Source organism: Phodopus roborovskii, unplaced genomic scaffold (assembly GCF_943737965.1).
Source record: "Phodopus roborovskii unplaced genomic scaffold, PHOROB, whole genome shotgun sequence".
NCBI classification, from domain to species: Eukaryota; Metazoa; Chordata; class Mammalia; order Rodentia; family Cricetidae; genus Phodopus; species Phodopus roborovskii.
Genome location: NW_026125281.1, coordinates 36514493 through 36535993, shown reverse-complemented (window position 1 = coordinate 36535993; position 21501 = coordinate 36514493). Strand labels below are relative to the sequence as shown.

At 43.4% G+C, this 21501-nt stretch overlaps 1 protein-coding gene across 1 annotated transcript in view; it reads left to right on the top strand.

The window, feature by feature from the left end:
• The window catches only part of Sesn3 (sestrin 3), a 47500-nt gene that overhangs the window by 20606 nt on the left and 5393 nt on the right, over window positions 1-21501 (top strand). The window contains exons 2-6 of the mRNA XM_051198968.1: window positions 11198-11263; window positions 13722-13919; window positions 15254-15436; window positions 17505-17741; window positions 18929-19103. Coding sequence (XP_051054925.1) covers window positions 11198-11263; window positions 13722-13919; window positions 15254-15436; window positions 17505-17741; window positions 18929-19103 — 859 coding nt within the window. The remainder of the gene's footprint in view (window positions 1-11197; window positions 11264-13721; window positions 13920-15253; window positions 15437-17504; window positions 17742-18928; window positions 19104-21501) is intronic.

Genomic DNA, 21501 nt, shown 5'->3' with positions numbered 1-21501 from the left:
TCCTTCCTGCTCTTGACCACTGTGTGTGTGAAGAATGGCTGGTTTTCATTAACTAAGGGCTTGCATACTGTGAACTTATAGAGATCAAATGTGCCTAGTGTAGGCCCTGCTTTCTTTAAGCTGAGGAAGTGAACCAATGTTGTCAAAAATGTATCACTGAAAACTGCCCAATAGAGTGACAAATGCTCCTTGGCTTTGTCTTGGCAAGCTGCTCTGGAGACACTTGACATGGAATGCCATCTCCCTGGTGCCAAGACTTTGTTCGCGTGTTTCTCCAGGACTAATTAGCTCCTGAGCACTGGAGTGCTCTATAGCTGTAGTCATCGGTTATGGGGATTTCATTTTCTAGAACTTGCAGTTTTAAGTTCTCTTGATCGAATTGGGATGCGATTTTAATTGGGAAACCTTTTTACGATTAAAGGTAAGGTTTCTTTGTTGTGTAGTTCAGAAGCCTACATGTTTTGTAGAACAGCAGGCCTTCCTAATACTTCTGTGGAACTGGACCATATAATTAGTGGTAGGAAAGTACATTGTCTGTATGTTAGTAGGGAAACACTGAGTTGGGTGGCTGTTATGGGCTTGTATTATCTCAAGTACAAAGACTTATAGTTCTCCCCTTATTTCCTTGGACTTTAGCCAAAAACTTTAATAGCGTATTCAACAAGTGTCTTTGTACCCTTCATCTCTGAATACCTAAAGACTTAAAAGGAGGATTTTGTTTTGTTTTTGTTTTGTTTTGTTTTGTTTTATTCCTGCCCAAATAGGTGTCACAGCATGCAAACTATTATTACTGGTCTCTAAGAACTTAGGGCCATTTATGGCAAATTGCAGATCCTGTTTGTTTTAATGTAAGAAAACAAGTCAATGAAGATCCAAATGGTACCTGGAGACTAGTAAATTGATACACAGCCCCACATTTATTAGTTTAAGCTACTGATGTTTCTAGAATGTAAGCTTCCTCGGGTAACAACATGCTCTTGCAATGTGCAGGGAAGAGAAGGGGGCTGGAAGAGCCTTGGGTTGGCTACCTCCCCTCCCACTCCTTAACTCAAACCCAGCCCATTTGTGAGGAACGTGTCCTTCCATCATTGTGCTGAGATGCTGGAGTTGCTGGTGTGGATCCTTTAGAGTTGTAAAGAAGTGATAAGACTGTGGATTCCTTAGCAACTCTGAGGAAGAAAGTGTGATTGTGAATCTTAAGATTATACTTTTACCTTTGGATGTTTTCAGCTCTCTGGAGGTTCAGGGTTCAGATGCCTTCAGGTAGTCTGTCTGTTTAGAAGCTTGTGATCCAGAGTGTGGTGGCGCTAATAGGAGGCCCTGTTGGAGGACCTTGGTGGAGGATGTGTGTCACTGGGGACAGGCTTTGAGATCTCAGATGCTCAAGCCGGGCCTAGTGTGCCATTCTCTGTCTGCTGCCTGCGGATGCAGATGTAGAACTTCAGCCCCTTCTCCAGCACCGTGTCTGCCTGCACACTGCCTTGCTTCCCACCGTGATGATGATGGATGGACTAAACCTCTGAAACCATACGCCAGCCCCAATTAATTTTCTTTTGTAAGAAATGTATAAAATGTATAAAATTTTCTTTTATAAGTTTATAAATTTTCCTTTATAAGAGTTGCTGTGGTCATGGTATCGCTTCACAGCAATAGAAACCCTAAGGCAGTCTGTGTCTAGGCATTTCTTGTCTTTTAATAGGCTTTATTTGTAAGTTGCAAATACTTCACATCAGAAGTGTGTTGAATACCCAACTTACTTAGCCTCATCTTACCTCAAATGTGCACAGGTTCTTTTTAAAAAACATAAATGTATGTATTTATTTGGCATCCTGGCTGGGGTTTCCCTCCCTCCTCTCCTCCCAGCCCCTCCCCCACCCTCACTGCAGAGATACTTAATATTTACCTCCAGTTCAGCAAAGTCTTCTGTCATAGAGTCTATATTTTTAAAAAGTGTTAAAAATCTTGAATCATTTAGTGAATATTGTATGAAAAGCTAAAGGGGGAAGACCAGAATTGTTGTTAATAAAAAGAATGAATATTGGCCATTAGTTAATTTCAGGTACAGTGTCTACTAACTGCATTTCATTTTTAAGCAGAATTGTTTTCAGTTAAGGACCATCCCATAACTGGAAACACTTACTGTCTCTGGGACTCACTGCATAGCCCAAGTTGGCCTTGAACTCAGAGTAGTCCTTCTGCTCAGCCTCTGAGGTGGGATTCCAGCTGTGCAGCAGCACATTCCCAGCCTCCACCATCTAAAGAGTGGAATAGAGGGGGTGGGATTCCAGCTGTGCAGCACACTACCAGCCTCCACTGTGTAGAGTGAAATAGAGGGATTGTTGCTCGTTAGGGAGAGCTCATTGAGCTTAGCTCACTGCAGTGTGCCTGCAGTTTATCATTAGCCTCGCTCTGTTCTGTGGCTGCGTTTTGATTTCTCACATAACTCTAGCCTTTCCATCCTGAGATGAAGACTGTGAAGACTGCTAGGGATCTTTGAACTAATTTCTGTCATATACCAGTGCCTAGAGACGAACAGAGTACTGTCCCAGCCTGCAGCGGGACTGGTGGCTTGGGGAGAGGAGGTAAGGAAGTGTGATACAGTTGGTGAATGCAATGCTTTTGAGTACAGATGTTTTCAGATTTCCACTTAAGAGTCTAAATCTGTACGTACTGGTAGAAGGCTCGATTTTGTCCTGAAACAGGATCTTTGTGTTATTGCTTTCATGGCCCCAGAATTGGAACATGGCCAGGAAAGATTTGATAGTCTTGGCCTTTGTCTTAGCCAGTGTTCTGTTGCTGTGAAGAGGCACCATGGCCATGGCAACTCTTGTAAAGGAAAGCGTTTAATTGGGGCTTACTTACAGTTTCAAAGGTTTAATGCATTGTCAGCATGGGAGATTGCGTGGTGGCGCCCAGGCAGACATGGCGCTGGAGAAGGAGTTGAGATCTCTACATCCAAATCTGCAGGCAGCAGGAACAGACAGAGCCTCTGGGTTTGGTTTGCGTTTCTGAAACCTCAAAGCCCAACCCCAGGGACACACTTCCTCTAACAAGGGCCGGCACACCTCCTCATCCTAAGAAGTGTCACTCCTTGATGACAAAGCACTCAAATATATGAGCCTATGGGGACCATTCTTATTCACCCCGCCCCGCCCCACCCCCTGGCCCCATAGGCCTGTGGTCATATCAGAATGCAAAAATGCACTCAGTCCAACTATAAAACCCTATAGTCTTAACACTCTCAACACTGTTTAAAAGTCCCAAGTCTCCTGAGAACCGTGGCCATCTCTTAATTGTAACCCTATTAAAACCAAATCCAAAAGCAGATCACACACAGTGGCACAGAGTGTACACTCCTATTACAAACCAGAGCACAGTGAGGAAGTATTGAACCAAAGCAAAGCTGAAAACCACGGGCAAACTCCAGACTTTGCTCTCCACGTCTGATGCCAAAGCATCCTTGAAACCTCCAGCTTCTTTGAGCTGTAACACACTTCTTTCTCTTGGACTGGTTCTGCACCCTGTTGTCAGCTCTCCTTGGTGGGTGCCCCATGACTCTAGCATCTCCAACCAAACCCTGGTCTCCCCTTCACAGCTTTCCTCAGTGGCCTCTCTGGGCCTCCATGCAGGACCCCTGAGACACGCCTGCCTTCAGTGGCTCTCCTTAGCTGTGGAGAGACACTCCACATCCCCTTTCTTGTATCCTTGACTTAAAGCTGGAATGGAACCATGAAGCTGAGAAATTCTTCTCCTAGCTGGGGCTGGAATTGGGCCCTCTTGTTTAAATACATTTTTTCATTAGCTTTCTGTTTTCAGTGGTTTCCTTCATTGCTTAAGCTTTTCTTTAATACCTTTTCACAGGATGGAAGCTTAGCTAGATAGGGTCTTGCCCTGACCTTTACTCCATTTAGCATTTGGCTTTTCTTTAAACTTTTATCTCCTTGATCACAGGACTTAGTTCCATTATAGAATCTAGTTTCTTTTCTCCCCAAACTGTGCCTTTTGTATTTTTCCTTGCTCAGCCTGCTCCTTTTCATTATAGATTTGCATAAAAGTGGTCACAATAACCATATGACAGAGCCACAAGGGTGTCTTGAAATCTCCTCTGCCAGTGCCATTAATCCAAAACTCTTCAATTTAGCCTGAGGTAGACAGCCACATTCTTCTCCAAAATAACACATTGTCTCTAAGTCATTTACCAATATTCCTTTCCTCTGAAACTTCTTCAAATTGTCCTCAGCGCTGTCTTCCACGGTTCTAATAGTATAGCCCACTAAGTCCTGCTTAAAGCATTTAACTGCTTTCCTAATCCAAAGTCCAAAAATCTACATTCTGAAGCAATATGGTCAGGCTGTCCCAGCAATACCCTGGCCCCTGGTTACCAACTTTTGTCTTAGTCAGTGTTCTATTGCTGTGAAGAGACACCATGACAATGGCAACTCATTCAAACGTATGATCCTGTGAGGGCCATTCTTATTTAAACTGCCACAGCTTCCGTAGCTCAAGTGCAGTTGTTCAAGATTTTCTAGAGCAAGATGGCATTCCCACAATGGGGGAGCTTGGGTGCCCTTTAGGATGTCTGCGAGCTTCCACACAGCACAGGGTCGAGTCCAGCTCCTGACCTCTGCACTTCCCTGAAACACCAGCTCAGAATAAGCGGAGAGAAGTCATGTATAAAAGATTCTTGGGCTGTTGCTAGCCTCATTCTAGATATTCCTTACGAAGTGGCTGTAGATATCAGACATTATAGTATTGTAAATGCAAATACACATTTTAATTCAGCCTGGGAGAGGTATGGCTATTTTAAAAGCCTATTCTATTTTTCTTCTCAAAATCATAGGGTGACACTTTTGTGCCAAGTGCTTTAACTGCTGAGTCATGTCCCAGCCCTGGACTGAGTTTTTAAAGCAGTTTCTCTATGTTTCTCTCCATATGGCCATTCTTTCTTAAATATACAATGTCATTAGCATCTGCAAAAGTCATAAAGCTGATCCAAAGGAACCAAATAGAGGCATCTGCACTGTTTCCTAGCATAGTGCTTATGGCCTGGCCCTGGCCTGTCTTCAGTGATTTGGCCGGGATGGAGCATCTGTAGTCAGTGTAAGGACAGACAGCAACTGACATGCATTGCTTGTGTCATCAGGGACAGTCAGATTTACTGTATTTACAGGGAAGTTTGTCTAGGGCACGTGTAATCATTAAGACGTTTGTGTTGTTGTTGCACATTAAAAATGCTGCAACTGTGGAACGCTCACCTGAGCCTATCTTTAAAAGCTGTGGGATTAGATTTCACTGTGCCAGAATGGTTTTATACATTAAGCAGATTGTAGGTATAAAGACACATGGCATCTTTATAAAATTAACCACACATGCCATTAATTATATTCTCTCTGGAGTTAAGTGCAGGAACAGCTTTGTGTGAGTAGGAACAAGTTTTGTTTTTGCTTTTTCTTAATGACACAAACTCAAGAAAAGATTAAGTAAAAAATTAAGTTTAATAATTTAAATCTTTTAGCAGCTTAGAATGTAGCAATTAATTCTCACTGGCAGTCAGCCTTTTAGGGGCAAATAGTTTGCTGATTAATTTTAAAGACTTGTGATTTTTGGAATACCTAATTTGCAGGTATACTTAATATTCTTAATTTTCTATTGGGATTAGTTTCTATAAGGTGATCCAGTATAGTGCTTAGCTCTTAAGTGTCAAAATAACTAATCTAAATATTTCTCAACTTTATCCTTTCAAGGTTTTGTTTGCCAGCAGGTCATTGCTTAACAGGCATGGTTTCAGCTGAGTTCTGTCTAGTAGACCCTCTCTGCTTGCACTGCTCAGAAGGGGCCAAACCTCCCTAGAAAAGCCCCTCAGCGCGCAGGACTGGCAGACATACAGTACAGCGCCTGTGTTAGGGCCAGTTCTTTCTTGATTGAAATGATGGAGCCTTGTGCATAAAATAAGCACATTGTGGCTGTTGTCTAAAATGTGTGAAAACAAGCCACAAATTGGGTTCTTATTGTTTTAAGCTCTTTACATACCCCATGCTTCTTTTTGTTTGCCAACACGGGGATCACATTGTAATAATTTCTCTCCATTTTCAGTGGTTTCAAAGTTGCTAACAAACAGACTGGGAATGGTGTCTCCCAGCTCTTCTAGCTAGTTAACTTCTGGCGTTTACGTTTTCCTCCAACTACATCTTGTCTTTCTCCCTCTGCTTATACGTGTGCTGGGTTCAATCCTGTGAAACAGTCCTTTTCCACGTTTGCCCCCAAATCAGTGCAGTGCTGTGAAGCTCTGCCTTGCTGTACCTCAGAACCTTTGGTGACGATGGAATGGTCTAGAATCACATGGCTTGGAACCCTCTTGCCATGTTGCTTTTGAATCCTGGGCGTGTAGGTCGGCAGTTGAGGCTTTAAATCTGTACGTTAGTTAATATGACTGGACGTAAAACCCAGCAGCCCGTGTGGGTGGTGGCTGCTGTGATGGACATCTTTTGTCCCTTTCCCTTTAAAGTGCCTGTCACTGAGCTCTCCCCATCCTGCAGTACGACAGGCTGGAGTTTGAACTTTGTTGTACGACAGTGAAAGCCATGGAACAGGATATTCACTTAAGAGAGTAATGCTTTGTGGTGAAAGAAATGTAAGGGGCCTGGAGGGAAGTGTCCTGGAAGGCGTGGGCCCCTGTGGGAGTGAGCGAGGGGCCTGGAGGGAAGTGTCCTGGAGGGCGTGGGCCCCTGTGGGAGTGAACGAGGGCAGAGCGGAGAGCAAGTGTGAGCCGAGCAGGTTCTGAGAAGGCCCTCAGGTGCAGTTTGCTTACTAGAGTGTGGCCGTAGGATGGCGGGTGGCTCTGCTGGTAAATGGGTTTGGAGTTTCTGTTTCTCAGGACTAAGAAGCTCACAGCTGCCATTGCTCTCGTGGTCACGCACGGTTTGGTGTCACGTGCTGGGTAACGGTAGATCCCTTGTGGGATCTACAGGGCAGAGGAAAGTGAGGTGCATGGTACTGGCTATTCCCCTGCAGTGGTGCCGGACACCCAAGAAAAAGCCAAGGGACGGTGGAGGGCTGACTAGGACTCCAGTGCATACTTTAAAGCAAGTCTCTTGGCCATTTGGTTTTTATTTCTCTTATGCTTGGTCTGACCTTACAGCACATAGATAAACAGTGGCTTGTAGATTTTTTTTTTTTTTTTTAAGTAAAATGAACTCAGAGTGAAATTGAGGATCTGCCCTGACCATTTTTAAAACTGGTTTTCAACCTTTTAGAAATGAATACAACAGCCATTTGATACAGCTGAGAAACACCAGAAAGACTGTCCCATGCAGACGCAAGACAGGGTGGCGAATTCAGAAGTGTCACCAGTTAAAGACTACAACTCAGGGAGGTGTGGTGACTCACACCCCTAACCCTAGAGGGGGCAGAGCTGGAGGACGGCTCCAGGCCAGCCAGAGCTCCGTCGCGAGGCCTGTCTCAAACAAAACCATGCATGTACGTGTAGTACACATGTACATGTAGGTATGCTTTCATATGTACACATATTGCATATTGTATTTGTGCACTAGCTATATGTACATGTAGGCATGTTATATGTGGCCAGTGGTTAGCTCTCCATTCCGTTGCTTGGAAAGACGGTGCCTCTGGTGTGGCTGTACCACCCCACTGCACCGCCCCATGGGCTGTCACCGGAGCACTGCACTTTACTGTCTAGGGCCAGATGCAGTGTCACCCCAGAGCAGCACTAAACACAGGGCCGATCCTCACCTCCATTTGCTTAACCTGGTGCTCACCTCAGCATATTTCTACTTTTGAAATCAGTGTATGGTGTGGGTATTTCCTCGGGCGATGAAAATGAAAATGGCCGTTTTTGCTTTTCTGTAGCATTGTACAACTCTTCTGGGGTTAACGGTAATCGAAACCCCCGGAAGTCGTCTTGTAGCAGAAACTACGCTACACTATGCCGCAGGTCTCATGAGTGACGTGCACACCCTGTGGTTGGAGCAGTGAGGGAGATGTGTAGCTGCCAGTGTGAGGCAGAAGGCATACTTAGCTCCTCCGTAGTGGGTTAAAAATGATGCTGTATTTACCTGCATGCAGGAGCCTGTAGCTACCTTGCAGTGAAAACACATTCTATATTTAAATGCTACCTGTTCCAGAAAGTACTTTTTAAAGCATAGTAACTGTAAAGGCGAATTAGCTTGATATTTTTGTAAATAAGTAATAGCAGTAGTACCTCATTCTGTTTCCAGAAACACCTTGTATACTTACATGTAAGAGTAGTGCATTTTCCTGCCCTACAGTTCCCTAAATTTTCTGAATTTGGTGTATTTTCTTATTTTATAGTGTTCATTTATCTCCGTACTTACATTTTTTTCTCTTCAAGCTCGATTCCCCCTTTATTATGTCAGCTTCTTAGATGCTTGGTTTATTTGAAATGATTTGTTATCCAGGAAGTTGCTTTTCCCATACTAGCTCATTAAGTTCTATAGACGGTGGGGTGCATTGGTTTTTTTTTTTTTTTTTTTTTTTTTTTTAATTCTTCAGCCTTGGCTAGTCTCAAACGGTGCCATTTCCACAAATGTCTTAGTATTTTATCTGTTGTATTTGCAGAGGAGAGCAGGGGAACATATTTCTTCTATTTTGAGTTCTTTTTCTAGACAAAGTAGATGTTAGTCAGTGTAGACAAGAAATACCAGTATTTGAAATTCTGAATTAACCCAGTTCATGTACCATCCTCTAGTGTACTTGAGCAATTGATTGAGAATTATGTCATTGCTTTGTAATCTAGACGTGCCACTTGTTTGGAAACTTAAGCAGCTTAAAGTTGTCGTGTGACACGTGCATTTAGCTAGAGCACTGACAGGTGATGGAGAGTGTGTGCCAAGCTCAGAAGGGCCAGGGCGGTGTCTGTTTTCACACCCTCCCCTTGGTCTATCACAATAACCAATTAGGCTCTCAGAGAACCATTGGAATACCCAATTGCCTACTTTTGCCAACTTGTTTTAAAATGCTTCCTAATGAAGTAAGGGACTTAAAGGGTTTAAATAACTGTTTTGTGTTTGGTAGGCTGTTGGTTTGTGAGGAACAAAAACAACCAAAGTTACCCACTAACGGGGAGGGAGGACGGGAGAGAAAGAATACAAATGACCATGGTTAAGCTCTGCTTTTTTCCTGAGGCCATAGCAACACCACTGGTTTCTTTGCCTTACCCACCCGGCTTTCTTTTGCTTCCTCTTGCATGTGCATTTGAGTGACATTTAGTTTCTCCTGGCTCTCTGATTGCATCATGTTCATGTAATTCTACCTTATAGTCCTGAGGAATTGTTAATGTATGCTAATTAGCCCTAATTCGGTTTGGACAGAATATTTATACCCAGGTGTCTACCCATGGACTACCAGTCAGCTTCCATTAGATTGTCTGGATCTTAGCGTAGGCTCATTTAGAAAAGGCGTTGTTATTTTCAGATGAGGAGCCACTGAGTTACTTTTTACATCATGATGTAATATTTCTGATTTTTTTTTATAATTTTAAAAACAATCCTTTCTTTTTTACATACAGTTCCTACTCCCTCCCCTCCTCCTGCTTCCCTACTTACCCCACCCTCACCCCACCCCATCCTCAGAGAGGGTAAGGCTTCCCATGGAGAGTCAATCAGCTCTGGCCCCTTACTGCGAGGCAGGACCAAGGCCCTCCCCACTATATCCAGGCTGAGCAAGGTATCCCTCCAAAGAGAATGGGCTCCAAACAGCCAGTTCAAGCACTAGTGATAAATCCTGGTCCTACTGCCAACGGCCTCTGACAGCAGATTCCCCCGCTGTCAGTCCAGAGTCAGTGAGCTCCCACTAGCTCGGGTCAGCTGTTTCTGTGGGTATCCCCAAAATGGCCTTCACCCCTTTGCTCATAGTACAGCTTCTCCCTTTCTACGACTGGATTCTGGGAGCTCAGCCCAGTGCTTAGCTGTGGGTCTCTGCATCTGTTTCCATCAGTTACTGGATGAAGGGTCTATGATGATAACAGTTATTCTTCAGTCTAATTACAGGGGAAGCCAGTTCAGACTCTCTCCACTGATGTTATGGGTCTTAGCTGGGGTCATCCTTGTAGATTCCTGGGAACTTCCCTAGTGCCAGGCTTCCCGATGACCCCGTAACGACTCCCTTAATCATGATATCTATTTCCTAGCTATCCCTCCCTGTCGTCCCCCCATCTCGACCATCCCGGTCCCTGCTCTTCTCTTCTCCCCTCCCCTACCCCCCCCCACTCCCAAATTTCTCAGAAGATCCCATGTATGTCTCACTTAGGGTCCTCCTTGTATCCTAGCTTCTCTGGGGTCATGGCCTATAAGCTGGTTATCCTTTGCTTTTACATCTGATATCCACGTATAAGTGAATACATACCATGTTTATCTTTCTGGATCTGGGTTACCTCACTCAAGATGGCTTTTTTCTAGTTCCATTTGTTTGCCTTCAGATTCCAAGATGTCTTTGTTTTTTGTACTGCTGAGTAGTACTCCGTTGTGTAAATGTACCACATTTTCTTTATCCATTCTTCAGTTGAGGGACATGTAGGTTGTTTCCAGCTCTGGCTATTGCTAATGATGCTGCTATGAACATAGCTGAGCACATGTCTTTGTGGTGTGAGTGTGCATCCTGTGGGCATATGCCTAGGAGTGGAATTGTTGGGTCTTGAGGTAGATTGATTCCCAATTTTCTGAGAAACCACAAAAGGCTATTTCTCAACTCAGAACTAACCTTTATCATAGAAAATCAAGTGCCTATTTCCCTCCAGTCTTTCCCTGACTAAGGGATTCAAGGGGCCTGCTTGTTCTCTGCACTTAATCTTGCCCAGGAGAAGGAGCCAATATCATTAGAATCTACATGATTTATACCGCGAGATTTAAGTGAGAACAAAATTATTAACAATTCTCAACAATGTTCTACTGTAGCAGTGTACTAACAAGTATGAATTTATTGTGCAGGTCAGTGGCTTTCAGTCCTGTAAACTATAAGCTAAAGTATGATGACTATGGTAGATGTCTGTCCATTTATCTCACATCCACACAACCGGAACTGCTCTTTGACCCGGACCCCAAACTTCTTTGGGGTTACATAATTCTGTTGACTTGTTTATTTGCTTTAGGACATTGGCTGTAAATGTCCACCAAATTTTCTGGGAAGATCATCATAACACATTGAGTTTTTCTTTTACAAACAGGATAAAAGAATTAGAGTGTCTCAACCCCTAACAAGAGGACCAAGTGCCTTTATCCCAGAGAAGGAAGTAAGTTCATCTGTGTTTAATACATTGTCTGCTCTGAAACTAACTCTAAAACTGCATTCATTTTTTTTCATGCAAAAGTAGATGTTTTGCTCTTTATATGTTATTCATGTCAGAAAAATGTGGAGTTGTTTCTTCAGTTTAACTAAGGAAGCCTGAAGGTTTTCAGGTTTGAAGATGCCAGCATGTCATAGTACTTGTATTGCACAATTGGGATAAAGATGCTTTGAAATGAGATAGAGTTTCCACCTTTAAAAGACAGACAAGGCCTTTATCTCCTGGAAGTTAGTGTTTCTTCTCATTTACAAGTTTGATTGACAGGATGCCACAGACTCTCCAGTAATTGCCTTTGTTGAAGGTTTGTTAACGGGATGGTAAGTGCAAGGCAGAGAGGTTGTCAGTGGTGCAGAGTAAGGTTTGTGCCTGTTTTGCTGGTAGACACCTTTGTGGGTGATGACGGTGAGGTCCGGAGCCTTTGCCGTGCCCCTTGGCCATCATTAGACTGAGAAGCACTGCTAAGGCTCGCTTGTGCGCTTGCGGAGTGCCCTGTGCACATGGATGCAGCTGTCTTATAGGTGCTGTTCCCTGGGTGTGCACAGACGCCTTTGTGTGTGGATGTCCAGGACGGGACCCTTACTTCACTTTCCTGTCCCTGCCTTAGTGACCTTCTCATTGAATCAAAACTAAAATGACGATAGTATGCCTCTAAGCTCAGAGGAGGCAGCTTCATGTACAAGGGGCTGCGCCTGCGCGCCTGCGCCTGTGCGCCTGCGCGCCTGCGCGCCTAGGGCTGTACTGTGGGATGGCGGTCTGACTCACTCAAGGGCCCTCCCAAAGCTTTCTTAGGATCTGTTGCAGCATATGCCTCCAGTGATGTATTGTGACCCTCCTGTGAGAACTGGAAACTTCCAGAGAAAGAGATAAAAAATAGTATAGTATTCTAGCCCTGATTATATTTGGGTTTGCATCTTTTTTTTTTTTTTAACTATTAGTGCAGTCCCTCGCGTTGAGCAGGGAAATGGGCCAGTGAGAGAACCCAGGGTTCCATAAGAGCTGACAGTTGCCTTTTGCTTTCATGCCAGCGTAACTAGCATTTCTCCACAGCTTCACTTTCGCATATACTCCTGTTAAGATGAACTCTTTATCCATGAAAGTCCTCTGTATAATGGGTACCTCCCCGGGGACATAGGAGCTGTGAAGCCAGCTCTGAAGAGATCAGCTTGATGGGGTTGTCCTTCTGTGTGTGTGTGATGAATACAACACTGTGTGGCTGTTGGCCAGGCAGGAAGGATGGGCGGGGCTACCAGACAAAGAGAATTCTGGGAAAGGTAGGCAGAGTCAAGATGCTGCCACAGGAGTAAAAACATGCCGGGGCATTACCGGGTAAGCCACACCTTCGTGCTTCGTGGCAATACATAGATTGGTAGAGATGGGTTAGTAATTAAGACAGAGCTAGCCATAAGAAACCCTACTCACCAGCCAACAGCTTTATAACTAATACGGCACCTGTGTGCTTCTTTGGGGCTAAGAAGGGTGTTGGGACCGGCCGGTATAAAGAACCTCTCATTACAGCAATTGGCTGACCACAGGGTGGGTCCTTAAGAACCATCAGCTTCGGACTGCATGGGATCTGGTCAGACCACTTTGCTGTTAACTGGAGCACAAGGTTGGATTAAATCCAGAAGCTCTTCCCAACCTCCAAAATGAGACGCATGTTCACCTCATGTCTACAAGCATAGCTCTAACGTACATGAGAACTAAGACAGTGGTGGGTCCCCCCCCCCATTTCCACATGCGTTAGCACACTCTCACACCACCGTGACACCGTGCTGGCATGGTGTACATGGCTGAATGTTACCTCCTTTGAGAAGAAGCTTCTTTGGTCCCTAGATGGAGGATGTGAGTTCAGTTGTCATGCCTTGTTTTTAGAAATTACTATGATAGGCTTAAACTAGCAATGACAGGAGCTAAGATCCATATTAATTTTCAGCTAGTATTTTCCACAAGTCATCATATGTTCCTGTGTCTCTAAAAAGATTTCACAAAGCTTTTAAAAATACTGGCTAGCAAAACAACAAAGGATCAGATATTTGCCCAAAATAATGCAATTAATTTTCTTTGTCGGTTGATGAGAGTGGGCTGCAAATCCATGTGACCAAATGCTGCTGTTTGTGTGACAATGGCCAGGCAATAGGCTCTGGAGCTTGCCGGCAAAGACAGATGGACCTTTCTTCCCTTAGCTTTATAGCTGCGTGTTTAATGTTTGGTAACTTACCATTTGTTGTTTAATAAATTGTGGTACCAAAGCCAAAACTGAGTGGTACTTTCTCTTTTTAAATTTCTGTTTCTAGTATGAGCAACTGCATAATTTCAGTGTCTGTTAGCATCAAATGAATATGCATTTCTTCAGTAGAGGCAGGGTCCATGTAAACCAAAACTGTCTCTGCTTCTCGGTTACAAGGTTGTCCAAGCAAACACGGTGGATGAACGGACGAACTTTCTTGTGGAAGAGTACTCTACCTCTGGCCGCCTGGACAACATCACACAGGTGATGAGCTTGCACACTCAGTACCTGGAGTCTTTCCTACGGAGTCAGTTCTACATGCTGCGCATGGACGGCCCCCTCCCCCTCCCAGACAGGCACTACATCGCCATCATGGTAGGTACTGACTTCCTGCCATTCCTGCTGCCGCGCGCGCGCGTGTGTGTGTGTGTGTGTGTGTGTGTGTGTGTGTGTGTGTGTGTGTGCATGTATGTGAAGCTGAGTATAGCTACATGGGACAAAGCTGAAGAAACCCGGCCTTTTGAATACACTCAGAGTTTCTTTGAGTCACTTAGTAAGTGTTTAGCATTTAGCCTACAGTAGAATTATTTTTCATACTTAGTTCCTTATGATTAAAGATGGCTTTTAGGTCCGGATTAATCCCTACGGTGTTGCTGTTACTTTGGGGATCTTCTTTTGCATAAGCTGACCGTGGGCATTTTCCTTAGTCATCTTATACATGAAGACCATCCCTGGTGGGGGTGGGTAGGAAAAAGTACCATTGTCACTAGTGACAGATCTGTATGAGGGGAATTAGTGATTGAATCACAGCACTTCTAAGTGTAGACCTTGTTATCTGCAAGTAGCCAAGGAGGAGGCTGTGGTGGAGGTCCTAGAGCAGTAGGGGAAGGAAAAAGTTGTGTTCTACTTGGCCCACCTTTGGGGAAGCGTAGGGACATGAGCCCATGGCGCTATGTGTGGAAAGGTAGAGGCAGCAGCCGGCAGTGTTGCCCTGGGGAGGTGACTGGGGAGGTGAGTATCACCAAGGTGAACAAACAAGCAGCACTCTGTGCTGCTGACATGGACTCGATGCACTGTGGTTTTTAACACAAGTTTCCGTGATGGTAAGACTGACATCAGACCGAGAATGGTCATTCACTGAGACAGCAGAGATAGAGATTGGAAAGAATACAACAGACTGTCGTACAAGCAGCAGCCACAGAAGCACTTCACGGGAATGTCCTGTTGACAGCCGCGGAAGGAGAGAGTCAGTGGCTGGCGCCAGGGTCTAAGCAGGGCCCTGAGGTCAGGGGCTGCCACCCCAGTTATCCCGCTGGAGGATAAGGGAAGCCCTCACATAACCAGGATCCTCATTATTACTAAGAAGTCCGCGGATTTCAAGCAGAACATACTACATCTTCCCCATAGCAAAACTGCACCATGCCTGTGCACTTCCTGAAAATAGGTAGCTAGAGTGGCTACAGGTCTGTGTGTACCTAACTGAGAGAGAAGGTGGTGGCTTCGTGCGACAAGTATTTGTTTGGAAAGCTGCATACCCACCTCATGTATTGACTCAAGAATCTGCAACCGCAGTGTGGTAAACATTTCTGAAGGAGGAGGATGTTGTGCAAAAAGAGTTACTAAGTGAAAAATAATATTGGCTGCATCTGAATTGCTTGTGGAAAGACCTGCTCGCAACTGTTCTCAGAAAACTCATTTCTGTGTTTTAGGCTGCAGCCAGACACCAGTGTTCCTACCTAATAAATATGCATGTGGATGAATTTTTAAAGACTGGAGGGATTGCTGAGTGGCTCAATGGCTTGGAATATGTACCACAACGACTGAGAAATCTTAATGAAATTAATAAGCTGCTGGCACACCGGCCCTGGCTGATCACGAAAGAGCACATTCAGGTATTGGGTGTTTCTATACAGACTCTGAGTTATACTTGAAGCTTGAGAGTATATTCATAGCCTCTTTTTACACATGCATTTATGGATAAGGACTTAATTTTAAACATCTATGTATTAGCAACTTGAGAAATAAGAGGGGCTGTATTACATATAGAAAAGATAATTAGAAATTCAGCAGGTTTCATTTAAGTGCAAATAAAAAATGATCATCCTCAAGTGTTACTCACTGGCTTGAACTTGTGATGTGACTGGCTGTGAGGAAAGTTGGCTTCCGTTGTCAAGGAGACAATAGGTCTGCAGCATCAAGGATGGCTGGCTTCTGGCTGCTACTGTCAGTGATATGTGCCCTTTTGTTAATAGAGTCTATAATGTGGGGAGATCTGTGAGTTTTAGCCCTTTGCTAGTTTTAACATTTCATAACTTAAGATTTATAAAGGAATGGTTTTGTAAATCAGAAGTGACTTGGCAGCTGGTGTGGGAATTACTGGCCAGATTTAAAAAATGAGTGTCTCCATCTCAGACACTTAGTTCCTTCCTTCCTTCTGTCTGATGTAGTGCTGTCCAGCAGTGTTCAGACAGGAGAAGCCTTCACCTCCACCTCAGACACCTGCTTACAAATACACATGCAATGTCTAATAATATGTAGAAATGCCCCGTAGACAAGTATGCTGTTACACCACATCTTTGTGATTTGTCCAGCTTTTAAAGCGAGCACCCTGCTTCTATCTTTTAAATATTAGATTGTGGTAACTTCTGGACTCTGAAGAACAGCATGTTTCTAGGTTTGTCTTCTGATTTTGTAGTGTGTAGTGTGTTAGTTACCCCAGAGAATTGATAGGAAGGAAATAGGCAAAAATTGGGGCAAAGAACAAGTCTCCCACCTAGGTCTGTAGACTGAGGAAAGAGAACTATGCACAGGGCAGGACAAGCCAGCACTTCAAAGGCAAGCGATGGTGTGGTGATGAGGACCCGAGCAGGGTCTGAAAGAAGCTGTAGCACAAAGAAGCTATTTATAGTAACATCAATTCAGAAGTGAAGTAGTTAGGCGCATTCCCAGTATATCTGTGTTTTTAAATCAGTATAAATGAATGTATCAAAATATCAGACTTGAAGGTCAGACAAATATATTTCTATGACTGTGACCATATAAAGATTACTATGTTTTAAATATCGAAAAGAACAGTACTAGCTATGTGAATGAATACTGAACTGATGGGAAGGAGTCTCTAGGAAGTGTTGGTGAAACTCACCCTTGGAAGTTTACCCTGCACAAAGCAACCTGTGAGAGAAAGGATTCGTTGCAAATTACAGTTCCAAGTTGCAGTCCATCTGTCATTTCAGGAAGTGAAGACAGGAACTTGAAGCAGCTGGCATACCCACACCTGAGGGGCAGAGACAATGCATGGTCATTTGAACTGCTCAGCTAGCTTTACCCTACTTTCATACAGCCTGGAATCCAGTCAAGAAAACCCTCACTAGAGTACACAGGGACTTGCTTTGTAGTTGACTTCAGGTACAGTTCAGTTGACAGCCAAGATTGGGCATTACAAGGTATTGTTTCAGTGGATTTAAATGTGGCTCTAGATATAGGCCAAATCAAATAGCACATGAAAAGTGTACTGACATGTCTTAAGTTCTTACTCGAGTGTACAGTCTGTTCGGTCCTGTGGCAGCGGGTTGAGGATCTCTACCAGATGCTTTCTAGAAGGAAACCAACAGCTGCCCGGTTAAACTGGATTTTCACGTGAATTTTTGGGACAGAGTATCCAAAATGCCTGAAAATGAATGGCCTTGGTAGGAACTGTCAAAGTCTCTTAACATCTGATTGATGTTTTAAAGTGTTTTAGAAGCAGACGATCTTTGTATAGTAGAGGGCATATTATACATGGTGCCACCACATAATTATGTTGTGGGCTTTGATAGTTCGCACATCACATTGTGTGACAGAAAGCCTATCTTTAATGTGTGAGGCATGTAAGAAGTTTTAGTTTGCATTACTGTGAGTGAGTGTGTGACCTGTGGCTTCCTCTGGCTTCTGTGTTGACCTTGGCTCACCATCTCATTTCAGAAACTTGTCAGGACTGGAGAGAATAACTGGTCGCTGCCTGAGCTGGTGCACGCCGTGGTCCTCTTGGCTCACTACCATGCCCTGGCCAGCTTTGTCTTCGGCAGTGGCATTAACCCAGAGACAGGGCCGGGACTCTCCAACGGGTTCAGACTAATCTCGGTGAACAGCTTCTGCGTCTGTGATCTGACCAACGACAACAGCATTGAGAACGCATCCCTGGCGGGCAGCAACTTCGGGGTTTGTTCTCAGCTGCTTCTCTTGAAACCTTGTTGATATTATCTAGACAGTTTTCACCGTGAAAATGCTTTTAGCAACGTAAAAGTTTCATCAGAACCTGAAGTTTTGACTTGTTTGTTTTTGTTTTTTATAACTTTAGTTCTTTATTATATGATACCACACCTGAACTTTTAAGTTGTTATTACTCTGGGATTCCTGGCAGCTCCATTTGTGATCTCCATGTAAATGTTGAAGACACTACAACCAGGAAGACTCTGGTTCCTTCTTTAAACACATACCTGTATTTACAGAGTTCACCTTTTCACTGACACACTGAAAACTCAGACTGAAATTTATCACTAAATTAACTTTATTTTTCTCTTCTTAAATGTTCTTCTAAATATCTTACTGCCCAGGTGACTTCTTGGCCTCAATTTCTTGGCATACACGATGTCTGCACCTTTCTTGGGATTTCCTACACCTTTCTTGGCACCTTAAGCAAAGAGATATTGTTAGAAATAACAAAAACTGAGCATTGATACATACAGTATCACAGGGTTTAAAGTCAGACCTATGCACAGCAGAGCTCAGAATGCTGCATCTGTCTGTAGGATGCTATAGACAACTAAGGAAAATGTGTCGGTACATTACAATTTACTATATCCCAAACACTAGAATTCTATAATTTAATGCGCGCGCACACACACACACACATATAATCTTTATATTTGTAACTGAGGTAGACTCGTGCATCTGAAAATATTTGAATATATCATATAATTGCTATGGAGTTAATAAAAAACTCAGTGTATTTTAAAATAGCTTCAATGAAATGTTAGTCACATATCACCCAATTTGCCCGTGAAAGGGTACAACCAAATAGTTGTAAGAATGATCCCAGAGTTTGGCAACAATAAATTTTAGGATGTTATCACGGTATAAAAAAGCAACTCCAGGGCCGTTAGCATCACATCCAGATCCTCTCCCCTGTGCCTAGCTCACGGTAGTCACTCATCTACCTTCTCTCTGTATGCCTGCCTACCCTAGCCACATTTGAAACCCCTGCCAATTAAAAGTCCACATCATTTGACCAGTATCTCTGCTGTAGCCTAAATAACTGTCGTGTGTGTACCGAGTGGAGGTGGAGGGGCTTCCTGGAGCAGTTTGCAGAGCCATAACCCCGACATTTCCGTGTTCTTCTCTTCCAGATTGTGGATTCACTAGGTGAGCTGGAAGCCTTAATGGAAAGGATGAAAAGGCTTCAGGAGGACAGGGGGGATGAAGAGACGACTCGGGAAGAAATGACCACGCGTTTTGAGAAGGAAAAGAAAGAAAGTCTCTTTGTGGTCCCTGGAGAGACTTTCCATTCATTTCCTCCCTCAGGTGCGTTCTTGCTCTTGGCTGGTTATTCAGGGACCATTAGCCACCAGCCTTTAGTATTTTCCATACAGCTCCGTATAGATGAGTCTGCTGACCTTTCTTCTACACCATCCACTCACGCTTCATCAACAGTGGGTGCATTCTGAGAGACTTGCAGCTATGCAAACACTGTGCGGTGCACCCAGACATACCTAGAAGGCGAGGCGTCTGAATATGAAGAGTGTGCAGCTGTTGCCAGCAGAATATGGCATGATACTCAACAGCACATGCGTGATAAGTGAAAGGGGCGTGTTCAGCAATAACATGGGAAGCACAGATGGCAAATACATACATCAGCAGCTCTGTCTTTTGTAGTGTCGTGGTACATGCCGTGTGGCTGGCAGGGCCCCGGGTGTATTCATAGGGCTGTCCCTACAAATACACACACACATACAAGCAAATATATTTATCAAGTTTAGAATGAAAGTAGAAATTAATTTCTTCATATTTAATACAAGAATTAGTATGACAAAGCTCGCTGATTCCATGTACGGAAGGGCTCTTGATTTTAATCCTGAAGAAAATACATGTTTATTGTATTAGTTTATGTTATCTTTATGAGAAAATCATTACTACAATGGAATGTCTTATATCTCACATTATTAACTACTCAGCTATTGAAATTGTATCTATACAGACAAAAAAAAAAGAAACAAAAACAACCCCCACCCAGAAAATTGTGTATATGTGTGTATAAAACGCTGTTTTCTTTCAGTACACACTTAAATATTTATTTAGTTAAAATCAGAATTAATTTTAGATTATTGATCACCACAGTAGTAATTCTTCAAGGTAAATCTAGAAAGAGTGGTGTCTATCAGTGCTTTGTGAGTCATAAATCCTGAGATGCAGAGCTGCTGTATTATTAGACATCAGCCTGGATTGGCTGGCCTATTAGACATCAGCCTGGATTGGCTGGCCTATTAGACATCAGCCTGGATTGGCTGGCCTATTAGACATCAGCCTAGATTGGCTGGCCTATTAGACATCAGCCTGGATTGGCTGGCCTATTAGACATCAGCCTGGATTGGCTGGTCCCATTGCTTTGGGTCTGTGGCCTCAAAAATCCAGGAAAGCACCAAGGTCCTACGGTCACTTTTGAGGGAACCCTAATCCTAAACACCTCACATGAGGCTACACTTTCTCAGGTCCAGCCTTTCCCATGTGGACATTGGAGGATCACTCAAGACCCAAGTGTATAAACTATAAGTAGTCAAGGGACTTTTGTATATCCCTTTTCATGGACAGATTGCTTAGAAAATGGGCCTTGTCTACTGCTACATCTAAGTTACAAGGTTTTTCCTGGGATCCACCTTTATATGGTTAGTTACTATTTATTTTGAAATTAAAATGTTCAAAATTATATATGAACAAAAAAAGTTAGTATCAAAGGGAAAGGGAGTCCTGTGATAGTCAAGTCCGGTGTTAGCATTTGCACATTAATTCAGGGCCACAGATACTCTTGTTTGGGTTTTACTTTGCAACCCTCAAAACTAGTTTTCCTAGTGGGCTCATCAGGCTGTGATTGCATTTTTCCTGTGTTTGGTCATTTGGTTCTGGTGAGATGGGATGGATGGAAGAAAGCATAACTTTTCTAGCCAGGTGCTGGTGTTCCGAAAATGCCATTGCTGTGCTAACGTTAATGTGAATGGATTCTGGACGGTAGGAGAATCAGTGGTTATGAATTTATTACACATAAGCCCTCATGCAAGGCATTCCATTCCTCATAGAGGAAAACTACTTAAAGCGTTAGATGTCAAGGGGACAGATCGCCTGGGTGGAATATTTGCCCCGTATGCACAGGACCTGATCCTGGAGAAAGTAAAATGATAATAAAGGAAAGAAAAGCTTCACATCAGAACTGACTAATAGTTACTTATTTCTTAAGTGGATTCTTCTTTTTAATATAATAAATTAAACATGAATGTGGCTGTTAGAGGTACAGCATCACACCTGCCATGCAGGAAATATTCAGCAGATGTCAGTTGCTTCTTTGCCTGAGTAATGAAGGCTTAGAATTCAGTGTTACTTGTGGCCTAGGAATTTGATCCTCTCTGCTGTTCTCAGGCATCCTGAAATCAGTCATGGTCCCAAATACAAAAAAGAGACCTTTTCTTACTAGAATATTCGTGTATAGTCTTTCAGAAGAGTTTATATGATTGTCTCTCAAACTCTTAGATTTTTTTACCCAGATGAGAATTACATTTTTCTATTAAAGAATTAATTTAACATTAATTAGATGACTTACAAAGAGCATATTCTTTGCATAGGAATTACACTATTATTTTGAGAATGGTATGTTCTTTATGGAATAAAGAAAAACAAAATCTGCTTATTCACTGTTAAATAGTTGAAACCGAGG